This window comes from Plecotus auritus (assembly GCF_963455305.1).
Source record: "Plecotus auritus genome assembly, chromosome: 14".
NCBI classification, from domain to species: Eukaryota; Metazoa; Chordata; class Mammalia; order Chiroptera; family Vespertilionidae; genus Plecotus; species Plecotus auritus.
In genome coordinates, this window is record NC_137780.1 from 1,102,733 (window position 1) to 1,126,639 (window position 23,907).

At 53.8% G+C, this 23,907-nt stretch overlaps 1 protein-coding gene across 9 annotated transcripts; it reads left to right on the forward strand.

The window, feature by feature from the left end:
- The first annotated feature begins 9,860 nt into the window (after positions 1 to 9,860).
- DDX59 (DEAD-box helicase 59) lies at positions 9,861 to 22,625 on the forward strand. Of its 9 annotated transcripts, none has more exons than XM_080651376.1 (8): positions 9,861 to 9,934; positions 10,979 to 11,745; positions 12,715 to 12,882; positions 13,706 to 13,795; positions 15,422 to 15,673; positions 17,539 to 17,760; positions 19,144 to 19,272; positions 21,925 to 22,625. In XM_080651376.1, exons 2-8 carry the CDS (start codon positions 10,990 to 10,992, stop codon positions 22,186 to 22,188), a joined length of 1,881 nt encoding a protein of 626 aa, XP_080507502.1. In that variant the 5' UTR covers positions 9,861 to 9,934; positions 10,979 to 10,989; the 3' UTR covers positions 22,189 to 22,625. The 9 variants fall into 9 exon arrangements, with proteins under 9 accessions (XP_080507502.1, XP_080507506.1, XP_080507509.1 ...); XM_080651380.1 differs by having other exon boundaries at positions 17,539 to 17,691; XM_080651381.1 differs by having other exon boundaries at positions 9,928 to 10,420; positions 17,539 to 17,691.
- Positions 22,626 to 23,907: the final 1,282 nt, after the last annotated feature.

Consider the following 23,907-nt stretch of genomic DNA (forward strand, 5'->3'; position numbering starts at 1 on the left):
CCTGTGCCCTGACCCGGAATCGAACCGTGACCTCCTGGTTCCTAGGTCGACGCTCAACCTCTGAGCCATGCCGGCCGGCAGGGCATGGCTGTCTCTTTTACCATGACGTGGGGACAGCGGGGGAAACAGACCACCCGCCTTCCCGCTTTGGGAGGGAGGGTCTTTTGGGTCAGGATGTTAGGAGGGGTTTGAAGATCGGAGTTTGATGAACAGCCGCAAAATATGGCTTCTCCCTCCTCCTGCCTTGGTTTTCTCGTCCGTCCCTCCCGTCTTCTTCCTCAATTTGGAGATCGGAGGAAGGCAGCTTCCTGTCTCGCTTCTGGTGCTAATTGCAAGTCTCTGGATAAAACCAGGAAGCGGGAGATTACAGCCTGGCGCTGGGGATTGGAGGAGGGAGAAGCCTGTGGCTTTGTCCCAAATGACATTGTTCCTGGGGCTTGGAGAACCCGCTTGGCTCCTGCCCCCTGAAGAACACGCCACTCCCGGGTCCTTCAGGGGGAGAGCTGGAGTTGGAAGGGAGAGAAGAGCTGTCAATACTGCTCCGTCAGCCCTGGCCGGTGTGGCTCAGTGGATAGAGCGTCGGCCTGCAGACTGCAAGGGTCCCAGGTTCGATTCCGGTCAAGGGCACATGCCCAGGTTGCGGGCTCCATGCCCAGTAGGGGGCGTGCAGGAGGCAGCCGATCCATGGTTCTCTCCCATCATTGATGTTTCTATCTCTCTCTCTCTCCCTCTCCCTTCCTCTCTGAAATCAATAAAAATACATTAAAAAAAAAATACTTTTCCACCAGACACTTTGTATCGAGCATCTAAACCAGGGGTGGGCAAACTTTTTGACTCGAGGGCCACCGTGGGTTCTTAAACTGGACCGGAGGGCCGGAACAAAAGCATGGATGGAGTGTTTGTGTGAACTAATATAAATTCAAAGTAAAGGAGTGGAGGGGAGAGCAAGAGAACCCTCCGCTCTTTCGGCTCCGCGGGTCGGATAGAACAGCCGAACGGGCCGGATCCGGCCCGCGGGCCGTCGTTTGCCCACGGCTGATCTAAACGGATAGCGTGTCGTCATCGTGTGGAATCACGGTATGGATACAGCAGGAAAACCTCCCCGTAGGACGTGTTACTGACTGTAACACGTCGTTGGAAACAGTGTCACTCCCTGCACGGGAAATCTTCTAACGAGGATTAGAGGCAGCATTCACTTTAGAAAACCGTTTCCGCTCCGCACAGCGCCGGTTGATAAAACGCTGGGAGAGCAATCGTCATGCCAAGTGCCATGTGGTGTTGCTGTCGACGGGGGGGCTGGAGAAAATGCGAACGAAACAACGGAGGTCCCTGCTTCTCAAACCAGGTGAAACCGTTAATACTGATCGCTACCGACAACAAACAATCTGTTTGAACCACGCTCTGATGGTAAAACCACCGGTTAATAATGCGGATTGACCCTCTACCGGTTAATAATGCGGATTTTGTAATCAAAGAAAACACGATAATTTCAAGAGAAACATGAAAAGTGCTTTGTTCAAAGGAATGTCCATCGCTAGCTACACATTTCCCCCATCTTTCAGGTCATTTGTGGGTACCGTCCCAATAGAACTTCTCTTGTTTTGAGGCAGACCATTCAGAGACCCCATTGCCCACTTCTTCGTATGTTTTGAAGGGCTGCTCAGAAAGTGCGTGTGCCATCGATCGGAACAAGTGCTCATCTGAAGGAGCAAGGGCTGGTGTATATGGCGGGTGGGTTCATACTTCCCAGGCAAGATATGTGTCTTTAGCTGGTTTTGAAGTGTGTGATGGTGTGTCATCATGAAGCAAAAATACTTTGCCGTGTCTTCTGGCCCATTCTGGTGGTTTTATGATCAAAGCGTGGTTCAAATTGATTATTTGTTGTCGGTAGCCATCAGTACTAACAGTTTCACCTGGTTTTAGAAGCTCATAATACACCACACCTTCCTGACCCCACCAAACGCAGAGCATTGTCTTCTTTCCGAAGCGATTTGGCCTTGCAGTCGATGTTGATGGTTGACCTGGATCAACCCATGATTTTGTGCGTTTGGGATTCTCAAAATAAATCCACTTTTCATCACCAGTCACAATTCGATGCAAAAAAAAAGACTTTCTTTCATGCCGTGGAAGCACCATTTTACTGATGACTTTTCGGTTTTCCATTTGTCTTTCCTTCAGTTGATGTGGCACCCATTTTCCTTCCTTTAAAATCCTTCCCATTTGCTTGTAAGTGATCGGAAATTGCTGAGCAACGTTGAATCGTTCTGCAATTTGTTTTTGAGTTTGACATGCATCTTCATCCAATAATGCTTGTCATTGTTGGTTTTCAAACTTTTCGGTTGACCTGGACGTTCTTTGTCTTTCACATCGAAATCCTCACTTTTAAAGCCTTTAAACCAGCGCTCAGAAGTATCCTGAGATGGAGCATGTTCACCATAAGTCTCCTGCAGTATATAATCACTTTCAACAGCACTTTTCTTCAAAATAATGAATTAAAACTTCCCGCAAATGCTCTTTTTTGGCACGGAATTCGACATCTTTAAGCGTAAAAATATCTGTGATGTTAACACCTTCAGCCAATTTGACATATGGAGTTTTGAAGCTTGTTGTCCATACAACAAAACAGCATCCATATCAAACCGCATATAGATCAGCATATGTGTGACTCCGTCGATTGAAAAGAGTCCGCATTATTAACCGGTACACCCGGTAATTGCTTTTGGATCAAAGGTGTTATTTCCATAACACTCCCTCTCCTCATTGCATCCTCCCCTCGAACATGTGGAAATAAAATTTGAACATGACAGCACCGCTTCGGGAGGCAGAAAGTCAGGCTGTCCATGAAACGCTGGCTTTGTGTGGCGGGGGGTGTGTGTTTTCAGAATTTGGGGAAGAAAGAATCCCTTGACCTAACGCTGTGTGATGAGTTCAGCGTTCCAGCCAAGTTATAAATCGCGGTGGAGGGAGGCTGGGGGGGGGCGGGGCGATGGTGCCCTCCCTGCCGCTCGACGGCCGCAACAAAGAGGCATTCACAGCCCAGCGGCCACCTCGAGGGTGTTCCCGTCCATCACCCGCTGAGCGGAGGGTGGCTGGGGTGGTGAGTGCAGTTTATCCAGAAAGCCGAGAGGCGTGTTCACATGTCCCTGGCATGTCCCCGTTCGTCGGACGACTCCGTCCCTGTCATTAGGTCCCAGTTGCTTCCACAGAACCAGGAAACTCCCAGCTCCCCGGGCTGCACACCCAACTGGGTTCTTATTTGTTTTAATTTCATTTTTCTGTATTTCAATTTGTATTTACACCGAGTGGCCAGATGATGATGATCTGTGAACGCGTAATAATCTGGCCACTCAGTGTGTGTGTGTTTGTGTGTGTGTGTATATGTTAGAGGCCTGGTACATGAATTCGTGCATGGGTGGGGTCCAGCCAGCCTGGCCAGGGGGAGGGGACATGGGCGGTTGGCCGGCCTGCCTGCTGGTGCATGCGTTCAGAGAATCATAATCTGGCCACCCAGTGTGTGTGTGTGTGTATATATATATATATTATATATTGGAGGCCCGGTGCATGAATTCGTGCATGGGTGGGGTCCGGCCAGCCTGGCCAGGGGGAGGGGACATGGGTGGTTGGCCGGCCTGCCTGCTGGTTGAACTCCTGGTCGAGGGGACAATTTTCATATTAGCCTTTTATTATATACGATGTACATTGAGTGGCCAGATTATTATGTGTTCAGAGATCATCATCATCTGGGCACTCAGTGTATATACTTTTTTATTTCCCAGAGGAAGGGAGAGGAAGAGAGAGAGAGAAACATCAACGAGGAGAGAGAATCGTGGGCTGTTCTTTTTTCACTTTATCGTCGCGATGAACCCGCCCACCCTCTCCCTTTCGTACCTTTTCCCGGGTAAGTAGCACGACCCAGCCTTTGAGGTCCAAAAACGGAATTATTCCCTCGGTCAGCAGATTTTTTTTTTTTTTTAAAGAAATGGGCAAAGGCAGGGCAAAGGTAATATGATGAGATAATCAGCTTGTGACTTTTTAAAAATATATATATTTTATTGATTTTTTTACAGAGAGGAAGGGAGAGGGATAGAGAGTTAGAAACATCGATGGGAGAGAAACATCCATCAGCTGCCTCCTGCACACCCCCTCACTGGGGATGTGCCCGCAACCAAGGTACATGCCCTTGACCGGAATCGAACCTGGGACCCTTCAGTCCGCAGGCCGACGCTCTATCCACTGAGCCAAACTGGTGAGGGCTCGCTCAGCAGGTTTGTGGCATCGACCAGGAGGCCAGCTGGGAGCATCAGGACGGACAGGGCGGGCCATGAGAGACCATTCTTAGGTCCCATCCTTATCCCTAGAGGACTTTCTGCCCCTTCCTGTCTCCCACTGTTCTCCGCTGCAAAATACAGGAAGCTTGGTTTGTTTTGTTTTTTTCCTTCAAATCGCAGACTCCGTGGGCGTTTCTGTGTTGTCGTCCTGGGAGGGGACTCGCCGCGGCCTGGAAGCCTTCCCGCGCCTGCCTCTTCCTTGTTGGCCGCCGCAGCGGGACCCCTGCGCTGGGGAAGCTCAACTCGCGCGCCCACACGCCCCGCGTGGCCTCGCATGCGGAGCTCCGCACTTTCACCTGCGTGAGCGGGTCTCCCTCCTGCCCCGGCCTCGCCCCGTGGTGGATCATTGGGTCACAATCCCGTAACGGTGACAGGCTAAGCCACAGTGAAGGTACGTTGCCAAGAAAACCACAATCTTAAACTTCAGCTCGATAGCGTAACAATACACTATGGGAATTAAAGCGATTGTGTAAAATAGATTATAAAGAGCCTAAAAGATGATATAGAAGTATTTTAGCTCGGCTGGTGTGGCTCAGCGGTTGAGCGTCGACCTATGAACCAAGAGGTCACGGTTCGATTCCCGGTCAAGGGCACGTGCCCGGGTTGCGGGCTCCATTCCCAGTGGGGGGCGTGCAGGAGGCAGCCGATCCATGATTCTCTCTCATCATGGATGTTTCTCTCCCTCTCTCTGAAATCAATAAAAATATATTTTTTATTTTATTTATTTAAAATATATTTTATTGATTTTTTTACAGAGAGGAAGGGAGAGGGAGAGAGAGTTAGAAACATCGATGGGAGAGAAACATCGATCAGCTGCCTCCTGCACACCCCCTACTGGGGATGTGCCCGCCACCAAGGTACATGCCCTTGACCGGAATCGAACCCGGGACCCTTCAGTCCGCAGGCCGACGCTCTATCCACGGAGCCAAACCGGTGAGGGCTAAAAATATGTATTTTTAAAGTATTTTAAAGAACTAGGGACCTTCTCTTCATGGTAGCATATGTTCACATGTTGATTAATGACCTCCCTGTGGTGGCTGAGTCAGTCCTCCAATTCCCGACGGGAGGGTTTAACGAAAGAATGAACAGATCTTTTAAAGCCACGTCCGCTCTCTGACCGGTTGGGGGGCGTCGGTGAATGAGCTGTTGTCATCCCACAAAGACCCGCGGCGTCACCGTTCTCCCGGATCGGACCGCGGGCTTTAGGAACCCTTCCCGCAGGCCGTACTGAGGCCCTGAGAGGGCGCAGGCTCGAGAGCTTGGCGATGAGGTCCTTGTCCGGACGGCGGCCCCAAGTCCTCCTGGACGGAGCTGGGAGCAGGAGCAGGAGCAGTTTGTATGCCTGGCGGCTCCTTCCCCAGGCGGCCGCCCTCGGCCTCCCCAGGGACACGCTGCGCCTGTGGGGCTCGCAAAGCACCTGCGCCCCTCTGCACCACTCAGAGCGAGCGGATCAGGAATTGAGAGCGAGAGAAGGCCCGGTGTCACAGAGCTCACCAACGCCTTCCGAGGCCCGTAAGAAGTGTCTCCAAGCCGGGCCGGCCTGGCTCGGTGGTGGAGCATCGACCTAGGAACCAGGAGGTCGCGGTTCGATTCCCGGTCAGGGCACACGCCCCGGTTGTGGGCTCGATCCCCATCAGGAGGCAGCTGACCCATGACTCTCTCTTATTGATGTTTCTCTCTCTCTCTCTCTCCTCCTTCTGCTCTGAAATCAATAAAAATTTTTTTTAAAAAATGCTAAGGCGGCCCTAACCGGTGTGGCTCAGTGGATAGAGCGTCAGCCTGCGGACTGAAGGGTCCCAGGTTCGATTCCGGTCAAGGGCATGTACCTTGGTTGCGGGCACATCCCCAGTAGGAGGTGTGCAGGAGGCAGCTGATGGATGTTTCTCTCTCATCGATGTTTCTAACTCTCTATCCCTCTCCCTTCGTCTCTGTAAAATAATCAATAAAATATATTTTTAAAACATGCTAAGGCTTATGTGCTTGCTTTGAAAAGTGGGGGTTGCTGGGGGACCCCTTTGAGGCTAACCTTGGGGAAAAATGATTTCTCAAAGAAACAGCCAGAGGGAGGGAGAGCAGCGACGGAGGAAGGTGGGAGCTGTGGGGGGGAAGGGGGGGGACACAGGGAAGGCCAGTCCCGCTGTACACGGCGCTCAGCCACGAGGGGGTTACTGTGGAGTTTTCTGATTCTGATGAGCGTTTTCTCCTAACGGCTGCTCTTAAAATCAAATTATAGCTTTCCAGGGGGTTAAAGAAAAAAAGAGGAGAGCGAGTGAGCTGAGGCCTGCACAGGGATCGGATAACCGCCCTGCTGAAACCGCTGCCGGGGCCGTGGGGGTTTCCGGACCGCGTTCGGCCTTCCTCGCGCTCCGTGTCCTCTCACATGCATCCCCACGGGGGAGCTGGCACGGAGGGTCCCTGGCGGGCTGGAGATCTGCGTGGGGTGTAGAACGCGTTCCCTGAAATGGCAGTGCCCAGTGTGTTCTTGGAGGCCGGTGACTCACAGAGACTGCGGTGGCTGGCACACTCTCCACGTAGCACGAAAGATGGTCTGGATGGACGCAAGAAATGCTGAAATTCAGCCCGGCCGGCGTGGCTCGGTGGTTGAGCGTTGACCCATGAACCAGGAGGTCACGGTTCGATTCCCGGTCAGGGCACAGGCCCGTGTTGCGGGCTCGATCCCCAGTGTGGGATGTGAAGGAGGCAGCAGGCCAATATTTCTCTCTCATCGATGTTTCTCTATCCCTCTTCTTTCCTCTGTCTAAATATCAATAAAATAAAATAAAGAAATTTGCCCTGGCCGGTTTGGCTCAGTGGATAGAGCCTCAGCCTGCGGACTGAAGGGTCCCGGGTTTGATTCCGGTCCAGGGCACATGCCCAGGTTGCGGGCTCCATCCCCCAGTAGGCAGCTGGCCGGGTGATGTTTGATTTTTCTACCTGGGAGGTGGTCATGTGCTTTAAGACAGGATATGAGCTCAGCGGTTGAGTGCCGACCTATGAACCAGGAGGTCAGGGTTCGATTCCCGGTCGGGGCACAGGCCCGGGTTGGGGGCTCCATCCCCAGTAGGAGGCGTGCAGGAGGCAGCCGGTCCATGATTCTCTCTCATCATGGACATTTCTCTCTCTCTCTCTCCCTTCCTCCCTGAAATCAATAAAAATATGCTACAAACAAACAAAAAACAATGGCACTCAAATGCTATCCCCCACGCTTTCTGTCTTCAGCGGATGTCGACTCGTACACGTTTTCCAAGCCTCACCTCTGAACGAGTTAGGAGTGGCTACAGGCGAATAGGTGTGAGTCCAGTTTCCAGGCATTCGGGAAGGACGGGCGTTAGTATTTCTGTTCGTGTCTCAACAGCTCACGTTATGACCGCATTTCCTGTTCCCACACGGGGCTGAAGGCGAGCTCAGAATGGCCATGTAGGACGCGTGAGCGCTACCTGAGTCACGCCGCACCTTTCCGGCCCCGCCCTGCCAGGCAGCGTCCCGGGGGCTAGGAGTGTGTCAGCAATGCCACCTGCCGTTTCCACCTGAGCTCTTACAGGTAAGGCTTCTGCCGCCCGCTACTCACCGGCCATCATCTCGCCGTGTTGGTGGGGAGGCGGAGCAGCGGGGGGTGAAGTGGACTGTGCTCCGAGGAGTCCTGATTGGGGACCTGAATCTGAGCTTTTTTTTTTTAAATTTTATTTTTATTTTATTGATTCTTTACAGAGAGGAAGAGAGAGGGACAGAGAGTTAGAAACATCGATGAGAGAGAAACATCGACCAGCTGCCTCCTGCACACCTCCCACTGGGGATGTGCCCGCAACCAAGGTACATGCCCTTGACCGGAATCCAACCCGGGACCCTTCAGTCCGCAGGCCGACGCTCTATCCACTGAGCCAAACCGGTCAGGGCCTGAATCTGAGTTTTTTTTTTCTTTTTTTAAAAAATATATATTTTATTGACTTTTTACAGAGAGGAAGGGAGAGGGAGAGAGAGTTAGAAACATCGATGAGAGAGAAACATCGACCAGCTGCCTCCTGCACACCCCCACTGGGGACGTGCCCGCAACCAAGGCACATGCCCTTGACCGGAATCGAACCTGGGACCCTTCAGTCCGAAGGCCGACGCTCTATCCACTGAGCCAAACCGGTCAGGGCCTGAATCTGAGCTTTTTAAAAAAAAAAAAAAAAAAAAAACACACAAAACAAACCAACATGCCTTAGCTGTTGGATAGAGCGTCGGCCTGTGGGCTTAAGGGTCCTGGGTTCGATTCCGGCCAAGGACACATGCCTCGGTTGCAGACTGGATCCCCAGCAGAGGGCCTGCGGGAGGCAGCCGATCCATGATTCTCTCTCATCATGGATGAGTCTATCCCTCTCTCCCTCTCCATTCCTCTTTCTAAAATCAATAAAAATATATTAAAAAGTAAAAAAAAACAAAAAAAACCCACATATTTTTATTGATTTCAGAGAGGACAGAGAGATCAAAATATCCATGATGAGAGAGAATCATGGATCGGCTGCCTCCTGCATGAGCATGACCCCCACCGGGGTTCGAGCCCACAACCAGGGGGGGAATCGAACCAGGGAGCCATGCCTGCTGGGCCCAGCAATGTCATCTGAGCAAAATATACTTCCCGAGTCCTCAGCCCCTTCCCCTCCCCCGTCCCCATGGCTTCTGCACCACCAGCGGCTGGGGGCACGTGGCTCAGAGGCTGCCCATCAGAGGACCTTCAGCCAGGAGGGACCCAGCCCCGAGACTGTGTTATTTTCTCTCTGGTGTCGGGGTGGGTGTGGCCGTGGCGGAAACACGCCACATGAAACAGCCTCGATTTAATTTTAGAGTCGTGCTGGCCAGCCCACAGAGGCAGAACCAGCGTCCAGGCCGCGCCGGGGCCTCCCCCCACCCCCCCTTTACACGCAGACTTCCCACTTTGTCGTTGTTCCCGGCCCCGCGCCGCCCCTTCCGTCGTCTTTTGGGACCGTCTGATGCTTTTTGGCCAACCCCGGCCCACGCGATCACGTCAGTTCTTCCAAGAGGATCCCCACACCGCCCCCTCCCTGCAGGGACAGCCTCCCAGCCCAAATCCGGCTCCGAGCTTTCCCTCCAGCCGGGAGCCGGGAAGGGGCGGGGACAGCGCGTGGATCCCCGCCCCCGGGTCTGGCCACGCCCCCATTCGCGTCGGCTCCTCCCACCAATAGCTCCGCCCCCCCGCTTGGCACCGCCTTCCCCATCGATCTAGGGCGCGCCGCGGCCCCACCCAAAACCCGGAGACGTGACTCCGCTCCGCACGGCCCTCCCAGCAGCGGTGAAGCCGAGTCTGTAGGCAGGAAGCCCGACCCAGCGCTTGAGGAGCTGCAGGGGACGCGGCGGGCCCGGCGGCTCCGGCCTTCGTCTATCCGGACCCGGGCGCTAGGGCGTGGCAGTAGGAGGGACCCTCCCTCCCATCCTGCCGAGCTCTCCGCTCGCCCCGTCTCCTAGCAACGCCGTGACGCGCAGGCGCTCTGAGCGCTGGGCCGCCGTGACGCGCAGGCGCACTGGATGTGGGCCGCCGGGACGCGCAGGCGCTCTGGGTGTGGGCCGCCGGGACGCGCAGGCGCTCTGGGTACGAGGCCGCAGCGCGGGTGAGAGCTGAATCCGGGAGCTGGGGGTGGGGGGTGGAGACGTGGGGGGCGCCGGCGGCGAGGGGTGCCGCCCTTGGACTCTGCATTCCCAGCTTTTAGCGCCCCCAGAGAGCCGCGCTCCACGGAGCCTTAAGATCGTCATTGCAGACCCCCAGCTGCATTTTTTGTTGTTGTTGGAATCGAGCCGTTTGCCCTAAGAATTATTTTTGAGAAAAATGTGTAAGAGCGTATTTGATGGTCATTTGCACAGACGCTCCTGGTGACGGCGGGCACCCTGGGCCCTGACACAGGGCTGCTGTGAGCCCTCTGTGGAGAAGACCCAGCCTAGGATGTGTGTGTGTGTGTGTTTATGGGGGACACGCACCTGCCTGGGACCCCGAAGGTCAGCTGACTTAATGAAGCACGGAGCACCGTGGCTGGTTACGTACGGGGTCAAAGTAGCATTTCCCTCTGTGCTTGGCGGTTTTCACTGTGAAGATTCCCATGGTGAGGTATCCGCCCTGTTTTGTGAAAATGCAATAGGATTTACTCCTGGATGTGTGTGATGTCTGCTGTTTCCGAGTGCAAGCAGACAGTAAGCAGGGGTAGGCTGTGTGCACGGGCTGCGTGTGTGTCTCTGTGTCTGTGTGTCTCTGTGTATGTATAAGTATGTGCATGTGTGTCGGTATGTGTGCATGGGTCTCTATGTTGGTATATGTGCATGTGTGTAGGTATGTGTCCCTGCGTTGTTACGTGTGCACGTGTGTACACGTGTGTCTCTGTTGGTATGTGCGTCTCTGTATGTATAAGTGTGTGAGGTGTGTGCGTGCATGTGTGTCTGTGTACATGTGCATGTGTGTGTGGGAAAGGATGCTGTCTTTCCATCCGAGAAAGCTGGTGAATGGAAGAACAGCTCCATATAGGTAATGTCCCGATACTTCCTCTAAATCCTTTGAGGCAAAACCCGGGGACACCAGGCTGATTCCAGGATAACCACCTGCTACTTTGCACTGGGCCCTTCACTGCGTTAAAAATAACCCTCATCCTATATAATTTCCTCCACAGAAGCGTGAAGGATGTTTGTCCCGAGATCTCTCAAAGTCAAGAGGAATGCCCCGGACGGCGGCCAAGGCTGCCCCGCCAAGAAAGCCAAACCAGACGCCGAAGTCGCACTGCGGGATGCGGGGAGCGGTCACCCAGCGGATGCCGTTGCCACCGGAGACGCCGCAGCTGCCCACAGGCCCCAGGCCGGGCCCGAGCAGGGCGCCCAGGACAGCCCTCCCTCGGAAGAGCCTGTCAAGTCGTTTTCCAAGACGCAGCGCTGGGCGGAGCCGGGAGAGCCGGTGTGCGTGGTCTGCGGCCGCTTCGGGGAGTACATCTGCGACGAGACGGACGAGGACGTGTGCAGCCTGGAGTGCAAGGCCAGGCACCTCCTGCTCGTGAAGGAGAAGGAAGAGGGGTCCGCGCTCGGCGGCCCCCCGGGAGCTGGCTCGCCGCCGCCGCAGGCCCCGCTTCCGACGCCCTACGTCTACAGAGAGCACCCCTTCATCGCCGGCCTCCGGGAGGACCAGGTGGAGAACCTCAAACAGCAGCTGGGCATTTGCGTCCAAGGGCAGGCTGTGGCGAGGCCCATCGTGGACTTTGAGCACTGCGGCTTCCCCGAGACCTTGAACGTCAACCTGAAGGCGGCCGGCTACGAGGTGCCGACCCCCATCCAGATGCAGATGACTCCCGTGGGGCTCCAGGGGCGGGACATCCTGGCCAGCGCGGACACGGGCTCGGGGAAGACGGCCGCCTTCCTCCTGCCCGTTATCATACGTGCCCTGCTCGAGGTGAGTTCAGGTTCGCCTGGAATAAGTGGGGCATCCACGCACCCACCCACCTCCACGCTCACCGGGGTTCAAGGTGCAAAGCGATCCTCTGGACCTTTACAAGTGAGGAGTGTGTCTGAAAAACGTAACTTTAGGGAATTTTTTTTAAAAAAAAATATTTTTATTGATTTCAGAGAGGGAGGGAGAGGGGGAGAGAGAGAGAAACTTCCATGATGAGAGAGAATCATTGAACTCTTCCTCTCTGAAATCAATAAAAAATATACACGGAGTGGCCAGATGATGATGATCTCTGAACGCATAATCATCTGGCCACTCAGTGTACATCCTATATGATAAACGGCTAATATGCAAATTGTCCCCTCGACCAGGAGTGTGACCAGCAGGCAGGCCGGCCAACTGCCATGTCCCCTCCCCCTGGTCAGGCTGGCCGGACCCACCCATGCACAAATTCATGCACTGGGCCTCTAATATATATATATATATATATATATATATATATATATATACACACACACACACATATACATACACACATATACATACACACACACACACACTCTGAGTGGCCAGATGATGATGATCTCTGAACGCATAATAATCTGGCCACTCAGTGTACATCCTATATGATAAAAGGCTAATATGCAAATTGTCCCCTCGACCAGGAGTTCGACCAGCAGGCAGGCCGGCCAACCGCCCATGTCCCCTCCCCCTGGCCAGGCTGGCCGGACCCCACCCATGCACGAATTCATGCACCGGGCCTCTAATATATATACATATACACACACTGAGTGGCCAGATTATTATGCGTTCAGAGATCATCATCACCTGGCCACTCCGTGTGTATGTACACGCACACACATACATATGTATATATATGTAGATATGTGTGTGTGTATTTTTTAAAAAAATGGGCTCATATCCACAGGAATGGACTGCTGGTGTCTCTAGGTCTGTTTTCCGTCTTTGCAGGGCACGTGTCCGTCCGCGCTCATCCTCACCCCAACGCGAGAGCTGGCCATTCAGATAGAGAGACAAGCGAAAGAGCTGATGAAGGGCCTGCCGCGCATGAAGACCGCGCTGCTGGTGGGGGGCCTGCCCCTGCCCCCCCAGCTGCACCGCCTGCGGCAGCAGGTCAAGGTGAGCGGCCCGTTCTGCGGGGCATCCCTTGAACAGCCATGTGGACCGGGGTCTCCTTCCTCGAGAAAGGGCTGCGTGTGATCCTCGGTGGCCTTTGTATTCTTGCCAAGTCAGTGCGAGCATTTTTTAAAAAAAAAAATTTTTTATATATATATTTCTTTATTGATTTCAGAGAGGAAGGGAGAAGGAGAGAGAGATAGAAACATCAATGATGAGAGAGAATCATGGATCGGCTGCCTCCTGTACGCCCCACACTGGGGATCAAGCCCGCAACCCAGGCATGTGCCCTTGGCCAGAATCGAACCTGGGATCCTTCAGTCCACAGGCTGATGCTCTATCCACTGAGCCAAGCTGGCTAGGGCTTAAAATATATTTTTATTGACTTCCTACACAGAGAAAGGGAGAGGGAGAGAGAGTCAGAAACATCGATGAGAGAGAAACACCCATCAGCTGTCTCCTGCACGCCCCCCACTGGGGATGTGCCCGCCACCAAGGTACGTGCCCTTGACCGGAATCGAACCCGGGACCCCTGAGTCCGCAGGCCGACGCTCTATCCACGGAGCCACACCGGTCAGGGCCGTGCGAGCGTTTTCGAAGTTGGTTCCCTGTGGGAAAAGGGGAGGGACGTGTTCATGGATGCGCGCCGCACGCCATGACGGTCGGACGCTCACACAGGCGTCTCACTGAACCACCACACGTGGGCCCTGACCTGGAATCGAACCTGCGACCCCTTGGTACACGGGTCGACGCTCAGCCGCTGAGCCACACCGGCCGGGCTACCCGCATTTATTTATTTTTTATGTGCTTTTCGCCTTTTCCCCAGGTCGTCATAGCAACCCCCGGCCGCCTCCTGGACATCCTGAAGCAGAGCTCCGTCCAGCTCCGCGGCGTGAAGATCGCGGTCGTGGATGAAGTGAGTGACGGGAAACGTTCGTCGCCCGGTGCTCTGCCGTTTGTGGGCTGTTTTATAAAATATATTCTTATGGATCTCAGACAGGAAGGGAGAGGGAGAGAGAGATGGAAACATCCACGATGAGAGAGAACCATGGATCGGCTGCCTCCTGCAACGCCCCACACTGGGCATCGAGCCCACAACCTGGGCATGGTGCCCTGACCGGGAATCGAACTGTGACCTCCTGGTTATAGGTCGATGCTCAACCCCTGAGCCACGCCGCCAGGCTGGCCTGTCTTCTTTTTTTTTTTTTAAATATATTTTATTGATATTTTACAGAGAGGAAGGGAGAGGGATAGAGAGTTGGAAACATCGATGAGAGAGAAACATCGATCAGCTGCCTCCTGCACGCCCCCCACTGGGGATGTGCCCGCAACCAAGGTACATGCCCTTGACCGGAATCGAACCTGGGACCTTTCAGTCCGCAGGCCGACGCTCTATCCACTGAGCCAAACCAGTCAGGCTGGCCTGTCTTCTTAAACGTGGTGCTGCTTAAACTCGTCCCGTGCGGACCGCAGCTAAGCGAAGGCGTGGGCATGAGATCGAACCCTAGGCCACTGTTTCTTTTTTGTTTTTTTTAAATATATTTTATTGATTTTTTACAGAGAGGAAGGGAGAGGGATAGAGAGTTAGAAACATCGATGAGAGAGAAACATCCATCAGCCGCCTCCTGCACACCTCCTACTGGGGATGTGCCCACAACCAAGGTACATGCCCTTGACCGGAATCGAACCTGGGACCCTTCAGTTCGCAGGCCGACGCTCTATCCACTGAGCCACACCGGTCAGGGCGGCTACTGTTTCTAATGGGTAGAAAACAGACTCAGCCGTACCGTTGCCCGTACCTCCGACTTTGATCACCTCTGACTGTATCCGAGTTGTGTAACGCAGTGACATGGTATATACTTTCATATAAATGTGTCTTTTTCCCCAGTCGATCCTTCGCGTTTTGACATGGTGGTAGCTGTTTCTGTGTAAGAGTTTTTCATTTGTTACCGGAGTCTTTTCTTGGGTGGCCCTGGGTTTTAACGTCCAATCGGGCTCATGTTAAAATGGTGTTTCCGCCCGGCCGGCGTGGCTCAGTGGTTGAGCGTTGACCTATGAACCGGGAGGTCACGATTCGAATCCCAGTCAGGGCACACACCCGGGTTGCGGGCTCGATTCCCAGCGTGGGGTGTGCAGGAGGCAGCCGATCCATGATTCTCTCTCTTCATGGATGTTTCTCTCCCTCCCTTCCTCTCTGAAATTGATAAGAAGTCTACACTAATAAAAGAGTAAGATGCAAATTGACCGTACCTTCACGACACCCACCAGCCAATCAGGAGCGAGTATGCAAATGAACCCAACAAAGATGGTGGGTTCATTTGCATACACAGGTGCCCAGCGGCCGGGGGCTGGGCGGGACGCTTGTGTCGTTGCCACGCGTTCTGCACCGCCTTGGGCAGCATGGGAAGGCAGAAAGGCAGCTCCGTCCGGAGCCGAGGCGGGGCCGGCAGCCAGGGTAAGGAAGGCCCGTTCTTGCGCGAATCTCCATGCACCGGGCCTCTCGTTCGATACAAAACCATACAATAAAACGCCGTTGTTTCAGGCCGACACCATGTTGAAGATGGGCTTCCAGCAACAGGTGCTGGACGTCTTGGAACACGTCCCCGGCGACTGTCAGACCGTGCTGGTCTTGGCCACGATCCCCGCCAGCATAGAGCAGCTGGCGGGCCAGCTGCTGCGGGACCCGGTGCGGATCACGGCCGGAGAGAAGAACCGGCCCTGCCCCAACGTGCGGCAGATCGTCCTGTGGGTGGAGGAGCCCGCCAAGAAGAAGAAGCTGTTTGAAATCCTAAACGTGAGCCGCCGCGCTGGGGAGGCCGGCCCATGGGTCCCGCCCGCACGTCTCACCGGTCCTAAGAGAAGGCGTGTTCGGGGCAGCTTTCGGGGAATTTAGCCCAGGTCTCTACTAATGAGTTGCTTTACCTGTCTCAGAATCCTGTGAGAATCCATGAAAAAGTTTTAAAAAATATATATATTTTTGCCCTAACCGGTGTGGCTCAGTGGATAGAGCATCGGCCTGCGGACTGAAGGGTCCCGGGTTCGATTCTGGTCAAGGGCATGTACCTGGGTTGCGGGCACATCCCCAGTAGGGGGTGTGCAGGAGGCAGCTGATGGATGTTTATCTCTCATCGATGTTTCTAACTGTCTCTCTCTCTCTCCCCTCCTCTCTGTAAAAAATCAATAAAATGTATTTAAAAAAAAATATATATATATATATATATATATTTTATTGATTTTTTTACGGAGAGGAAGGGAGAGGGATAGAGAGTCAGAAACATCGATCAGCTGCCTCCTGCACACCTCCTACTGGGGATGTGCCCACCACCAAGGTACATGCCCTTGACCGGAATCGAACCCGGGACCTTTCAGTCCTCAGGCCGACGCTCTATCCACTGAGCCACACCGGTTAGGGCCATGAAAAATTGAAAAAAAATTTTTTTATTGCGTTTTTGACAGAGAGGAAGAGAGAGGGATAGAGAGTTAGAAACATCAATGAGAGAGAAACATCCATCAGCTGCCTCCTGCACACCTCCCACTGGGGATGTGCCCGCCACCAAGGTACATGCCCTTGACCGGAATCGAACCTGGGACCCTTCAGTCCGCAGGCCGACGCTCTATCCACTGAGCCAAACGGGTCAGGGCCATGAAAAATATTTTTTTTTTTAAATATATTTTATTGATATTTTACAGAGAGGAAGGGAGAGGGATAGAGAGCTAGAAACATCGATGAGAGAGAAACATCGATCAGTTGCCTCCTGCACACCCCCCACTGGGGATGCGCCCGCAACCAATGTACATGCCCTTGACCGGAATCGAACCCGGGACCCTTCAGTCCGCAGGCCGACGCTCTATCCACTGAGCCAAACCGGTTTTGGCAATGAAAATTTTTTAAAAATATATTTCTATTGATTTCAGAGAAAAAGAGAGAAGGAGAGAGAGAAACATCAATGATGAGAGAGAATCATCAATCAGCTGCCTTCTGCACACCCGCCCCTGGGGATCGAGCCCACAACCCAGGCATGTGCCCCTGGCCGGAATCGAACCCGGGACCCCTCAGTCCACAGGCTGATGCTCTATCCACTGAGCCAAGCCGGCTAGGGCTTATTTATTTATTTTTAATTTTATTTTATTGTTTAAAGTATTACAAATAGTAGTACATATGTCTCCTTTTTTTTCCCCATTGACCTTCCCCCGGCCTCGCCTACCCCCTGGCACATGCCTTCCCCCCCACCCCCCAGTGTCTTGTGTCCATTGGTGTTTGTGCATATTTTATAGAAAAACACTGGCCCTGACGGGTTTGGCTCAGTGGATAGAGCGTCGGCCTGCGGACTCAAGGGTCCCGGGTTCGATTCCGGTCAAGGGCATGTACCTTGGTGGCGGGCACATCCCCAGTAGGGAGTGTGCAGGAGGCAGCGGATCGATGTTTCTCTCTCATCGATGTTTCTAACTCTCTCTCTCTCCCTTCCTCTCTGTAAAAAAATCAGTAAAATATATTTTAAAAGAAAAGAAAAGAAAAACACTCGTGTCAACAGGCTGTGCCTTCTCCCTCCCTCACGATGTTTATGAACCTGCCGGTAACCGGCTTAGACGGACGCGGCAGGAGAACTTCCCGGGGAGGATGTTTCCGAGGAACCTTAACGCGCGTCCTTTGCCTCCCAGGATAAGAAACTCTTCCAGCCGCCCGTGCTGGTGTTTGTGGACTGCAGGCTCGGGGCGGACCTGCTGAGCGAGGCCGTGCAGAAGGTCACGGGTCTGAGGAGCGTGTCCATGCACTCGGAGAAGCCGCAGGCGGAGAGGAAGAGCATCCTGGAGGTTCGACACGCGGCCCCCCATGTCATCGCGGTCCCGGAATCCGTTTTGCCTCATTTTCAAGAGACACTGGTATAACCAGCCGGTGTTTAATGCAGACCCTGTTTAAAAAAACCCTCACCCGAGCCCTGGCTGGTTTGGCTCAGTGGATAGAGCGCCGACCTGCGGACTGAGGGGTCCCGGGTTCGATTCCCGTCGGGGGGCACGTGCCTGGGTTGTAGGCTCGATCCCCAGTGGGGGGTGTGCCGGAGGCAGCCAATCATTGGTTCTCTCTCCTCATTAATATTTCTTTTTTTAAAAAAATGTATTTTATTGCCTTTTTTTTTTTTTTTTTTTTTAACAGAGAGGAAGGGAGAGGGGTAGAGAGTTAGAAACATCGATGAGAGAGAAACATCGATCAGCTGCCTCCTGCACACCCCCTACTGGGGATGTGCCTGCAACTAAGGTACATGCCCTTGACCGGAATCGAACCTGGGACCCTTTAGTCCGCAGGCCGATGCTCTATCCACTGAGCTAAACCGGTTAGGGCACATTTAATGTTTCTATCTCTCTCTGTCTCCCTCTCCATTCTTCTCTGAAATCAACAAAAATATATATAAAAAATAAAAAAATAAAAATCCTCACCCGAGGATATGTTTTTATTGATTTTAGATAAAGAGGGAGGAAGAGGGAGAGAAACATCCACCGGTTGTCTCTCGGGATGGAACTGGGGATGGAACCCGTAACCTATGTATGTGCCCTTTGCCCGGATCGGGAATCAAACAGTAACCTTTTTGGTGTACGGGATGCTCCAACCCACTGAGCCACACCGGCCAGAAAGGAAGGGAGAGGGATAAAGAGAGAGAAATAGAAATGAGAGAGAGATCCATCGGCCGCCTCCTGCACGCCCCCTATTGGGGATCGAGCCCGCCACCCGGGCATGTGCCCTGACCGGGAATCGAACTGTGACCTCCTGGTTCATGGATTGACGCTCAACCACTGAGCCACGCCGGCCGGGCTAAAGCAGACCTTTTTTTAAGGACTCAGAACTCGAGGCAGGCAGGGACCGAAGCTGACTGTCCCTCCTGCCAGCTTCTGTGTTTGGGGAGCGGTCAGCCTGGTCCCCAGGGATCGTCCGCTCACGAGGTGACAACTTCAGAAGCCACCGTTTCTGACATCAGGGTGGGCTGGGGCAGAGCATAGTTCACCTCTGGGAAAGGTTTGTCTGAGGAATAGAAAACATCCCTGGGACGGGGGAGCCTGGACGGATTGAGCCACACCCATTTCCCCCTGGGATACTAAGTTTCCTTCTTGAAAAGATACTGCAACAATGTTGCAGAAAGTATCGGGAAAAGGAAAGGTATCTCCAGTCTATAAAACCACATGAGACAGTTCTCAGGGGGTCGCCAACCTTTCGGACCTCACCGGTCGGGGACCGCTGCTCTGAACAATGCATTTTGTCGCCTTTCTGCAAAGGGCCTGCTTGACGGCGCCCACGAGGTGGTGGTGAGCACGGGCGTCCTGGGACGAGGGCTGGACCTGGTCAGGGTCAAGCTGGTGGTGAACTTCGACATGCCTTCGAGTATGGACGAGTACGTGCACCAGGTAAGGGGGTTTCTGTGTCACCGCGTGACTTTCCTTGGGCAAAGCCATTGTCAATATAACGACGAGTGAAAGGAAACAGTTCTGTGAGGGACATGAAACTTGATTTTTATTTCTGTGCTTTTAAGGTATATATGCCTATAAACTAAATTTTGCTTTTTAAAAACTCTGTGCTTAAGTCCTAATTAGAAATAACCTACAATGCCATTTACATTTTCTTAAGTAATTGGTTTCTTATTTCTTTTGATTTCCTTTTTATTCTTTTTTTATTTATTTTTATTTTTTTAAATATATTTTATTCATTTTTTACAGAGAGGAAGGGAGAGGGAGAGAGAGTTAGAAACATTGATGAGAGAGAAACATCCATCAGCTGCCTCCTGCACACCTCCCACTGGGGATGTGCCCGCCACCAAGGTACATGCCCTTGACCGGAATCGAACCTGGGACCCTTCAGTCTGCAGGCCGACGCTCTATCCACTGAGCCAAACCAGTCAGGGCTCTATTCTTTTTTTAAATTTTAACATATTTTTGTTGATTTCAGAGAGGAAGGGAGAGGGAGAGAGAGATAGAAACATCCATGATGAGAGAGAATGATGGATCAGCTGCCTCCTGCACTCCCCCTATTGGGGATCGAGCCCACAACCCGGGCATGTGCCCTGACCGGGAATCGAACCCGGGACCCTTCAGTCCGTGGGCCGACGCTCTATCCACTGAGCCACACTGGCCAGGGCTCCTTTATATTTCTTATTCTCTTCAGTGAGCAAGTTCAATGGCTTTCAGAACCAGAGGAAAAAGGCGGGGGGGGGGGGGCCTGGGGGGAGAGGCTTGTTTTCCATGGATCCATCTGGCCGGAACACGAGCCCGGCACAGCGCTGGATTTTGAGGAATCGTGTCTTCATCTCTTCCCCGTATCCGTGTCGCTCTCGCCTTTCCCTTTTCAAGCGCGTCCCTCTCCGCTGCTGCCGGAGGTGCCAACCGGGAGCTCTCCTTTCGGGCGCACACAGAGCCGCCTCTGAGCCGTTATCTCCCCGGCGCTGCCGGCTTCCTTCTCCGGCCTCACTTACCGGCCCTGCAGGGAGGCCTTTCTCCGGTGCCCGCAGCGGCCCCCCCCCCTCCCCCCCCCCCGCCGGGGGCCACCTTCACCCGGGCCGCCCAGGAGGCCTCAGGCCGAGACGCTGCCCCCAGCCTGGTGCTCGGACTTAATGACATTTCGGTGCCCCCACCCCGCTTCCTCCCGCCGCGTGTCAGAGAGCCGATGATGGTCCAGGAGGCCGTTTCCAAATAACCGGGGCTCATTTCCTTCCACACTCGGAGTCACGTTGTGGGGGGATCTTTCTAAAATATTAAAATACGTAAGAAGCGCCAGCTGGTGTGGCTCATCGGTTGGCGCTGACCTATGAACCAGGAGGTCACGGTTCCATTCCCGGTCAGGGCACAGCCCGGGTTGTGGCCTCCATCCCCAGTGGGGGGCGTGCAGGAGGCAGCCGATCAGTGATTCCCTCTCATCACGGATGTTTCTCTCTCTCTCTCTCCCTCTCCTTCCTGTCTGAGATCAATAATGAAATATATTTAAGGAAATAAAATAAAATAGGTAAGAAGCTGCTCTGCTTCCTACGCAGAGGGTGCTGCTAGAACGCCCGAACCTTTCCTCCGGGGCCAAGGTCGGCCTCCGCGTTCGTGTTCACGGAGCAGCACGCAGTCACACCGGGGGGTGGGGGGGGGGCCGCCCGCCGCCAGGATGGCTCAGGCCTCGCTCGTCCGTCTGTCTGTTTCCATCCGGGGAGCACACATTCACACAGTAACAAGGAACACGAGTAACAAGAGATGTAAATGCAAAGTAAGCCCTCACCTCGGAGTGGTCATCCGTGTTCACGCTGCAGAAATGCACATGCACATGTGTGCATGTGTATATGCACATGTGTGCACGTGCATGTACATGTGTGCACATGCGTATATATACACATACGTATTTGGGCTGTTTCTTTCTCTTTTTTAAATGTATTTTTTAAAATATATTTTATTGATTTTTACAGAGAGGAAGGGAGAGGGATAGAGAGTTAGAAACATCAATGAGAGAGAAACATGGATCAGCTGCCTCCTGCACACCTCCCACTGGGGATGTGCCCGCAACCAAGGTACATGCCCTTGACCGGAATCGAACCGGGGACCCTTCAGTCCGCAGGCCGACGCTCTATCCACTGAGCCACACCGGTTAGGGCTTTAAATATTTTTTTTATTGATTTCAGAGAGGAAGGGAGAGGGAGGGAGAGATAGAAACATCCATGATGAGAGAGAATCACGGATCGGCTGCCTCCTGCACGCCCCACCCTGGCAATCAAGCCCACAACCCGGGCACGTGCCCTGACCGGGAATCTCCGAACCCGGGACCCCTTCAGTCCACAGGCTGACTCTCTCTCCACGGAGCCACACCAGCTAGGGCTGGGCTCTCTTTCTTAACAACCTGCCCGTGGCAGCCACTAAACCGACCTCACACATATACTGAGAGACCTATTCCGGCGGCCGCTCCCTGAACGACCGTTAGCCTCGGCCAAGCTAATCCCAACATCCCGGGCCCTCCTCTCCTTTCTCGGGGCGCTGGCGTTGTTTTGCGGGAACATCCTGCAGCCCCTCCCCCCTCTCTGCCTCTCGCTCCAGGTCGGCCGCGTGGGGAGGTTAGGCCAGAAGGGCACGGCCATCACCTTCATCAACAACAACGCCAAGCGGCTCTTCTGGGACGTGGCCAAGAGGGTGAAGCCCACGGGCTCCCTCCTGCCGCCGCAGCTGCTCCACTCCCCGTACCTGCGCGACCAGCAGCGGCGGGAGCAGCAGGGGGACCGGCAGGCCCAGAACCCGCTGGTCACGGGCGCCAACCTCATGGACATCATCAGGAGGCACGACAAGAGCCACGCGCAGAAGTGACCCCGTCGCGCCCACCCGGACCCTCGAGGGCAGCCGGCGGGGACCTGCTGCGGTTTGAGTAACCGGGACGAGGACAGGAAATAAAAATGGAAAAAAAAAGCCCTGACCGGTGTGGCTCAGTGGATAGAGCATCGGCCTGCAGACTGAAGGGTCCCGGGTTCGATTCCGGTCAAGGGCATGTACCTGGGTTGCGGGCACATCCCCAGTAGGGGGCGTGCAGGAGGCAGCTGATCGATGTTTCTCTCTCATCGATGTTTCTAACTTTCTATCCCTCTCTCTTCCTCTCTGTAAAAAATCAATGAAATATATTTTTTAAAAAAATGGAAAAAAAATTTTGGGGGGAGGGTTTAGACAAATATTTCTTTTTATTTATGTATTTATATTTTTAAGGGGTGGGGAGGTGACATCTATAATACTTTTAACAATAAAATTGAATTAAAAAAAATTTTCTGCCTGGCCACCGTAGCTCAGGGGTTGAGCGTCGACCTAGGAACCAGGAGGTCAGGGTTCGATTCCCGGTCAGGGCACAGGCCCGGGGTGCGGGCTCCATCCCCAGTGTGGGGCGTGCAGGAGGCAGCCGATCCATGATGCTCTCTCATCCTGGATGTTTCTCTCTCTCTCTCTCTCTCTCCCTCTCTGACGTCAATCAATAAATTAGGAAAAAGATACCTTTTCCTGGGGCAGGCTGAGCAGCATGCAGGTTGTGACCACTGGTGGAATTCCCTCCGACACCCCTCTGTCGCCTTTGTATTTCCTGCTGACCGCGGTGGACACGGCGTTTGCTCACCCGGGAGGCAGGCCTGGCACAGGAGGTGGCAGGTCATTCAAGGTGACCGTCCTGGCGGCCGCCGGTAAGCCGACTCCGGGGAGATAGGGCCCTTTTGTTGTCAGCGAGGCGCCCTGAGCGTGACCCTGCCGCGTGAAACCGACCAGGGATAATTAGGTGAGCGGTCGTGTTCCGTCCCGCCAGGACCTGCTGTACTGTTACCCGGTATAACGTGGGACACGTGCAACCTCGTTGCACACAATGGCCCGGAGGTAGAAGACAGGTGTTTCTTATTTAGAGACGTTTACAAGGAGCAATTTACAGCCCGACCGGCGCGGCTCAGGGGTGGAGCGTTGACCTAGGAACCGGGAGGTCAGGGTTCGATTCCCGGTCAGGGCACAGGCCCGGGTTGCAGGCTCCATCCCCAGTGAGGGGCGTGCAAGAGGCAGCGGATCATGATTCTCTCTTATCCTTGATGTGTCTCTCTCTCTCCCTCTCCCTTCCTCTCTGAAATCAATAAAAATATATTTTAAGAAAAGATAAAAAGCCCTGACCGGTGTGGCTCAGTGGATAGAGCATCGGCCTGCGGACTGAAAGGTCCCGGGTTCAATTCCGGTCAAGGGCATGTACCTGGGTTGCGGGCACGTCCCCAGTCGGGGGCATGCAGGAGGCCGCTGATCGATGTTTCTCTCTCATCGATGTTTCTGACTCTCTATCCCTCTCCCTTCCTCTCTGTAGAAGATCAATAAAATATATTTTTAAAAAAATGTTTAAAAAAAAAAAAGAAAAAAGGGAGAACTCTGTGACCATGAACCCCCTTCCCCCGCCCAGTGTCCTGTGCAGAGTGGGCAGTTGGGGGGCACAGGCAGGCACCCCCCGCTGCCCGCTCCCAGCCCCCCCCTGCGGGCAGTGCACCATCCTGATTACCCCGGGCGGGCACCTTCCACACAATG

Bases quoted from the DNA above. Each gene is read 5' to 3' on its own strand.
- DDX59 (XM_080651376.1), top strand. From the start codon at position 10,990: ATGTTTGTCCCGAGATCTCTCAAAGTCAAGAGGAATGCCCCGGACGGC. The intron at 11,746-12,714 runs GTGAGTTCAGGT...CCGTCTTTGCAG, and splicing joins TCATACGTGCCCTGCTCGAG to GGCACGTGTCCGTCCGCGCT. The intron at 12,883-13,705 runs GTGAGCGGCCCG...CCTTTTCCCCAG, and splicing joins GCCTGCGGCAGCAGGTCAAG to GTCGTCATAGCAACCCCCGG.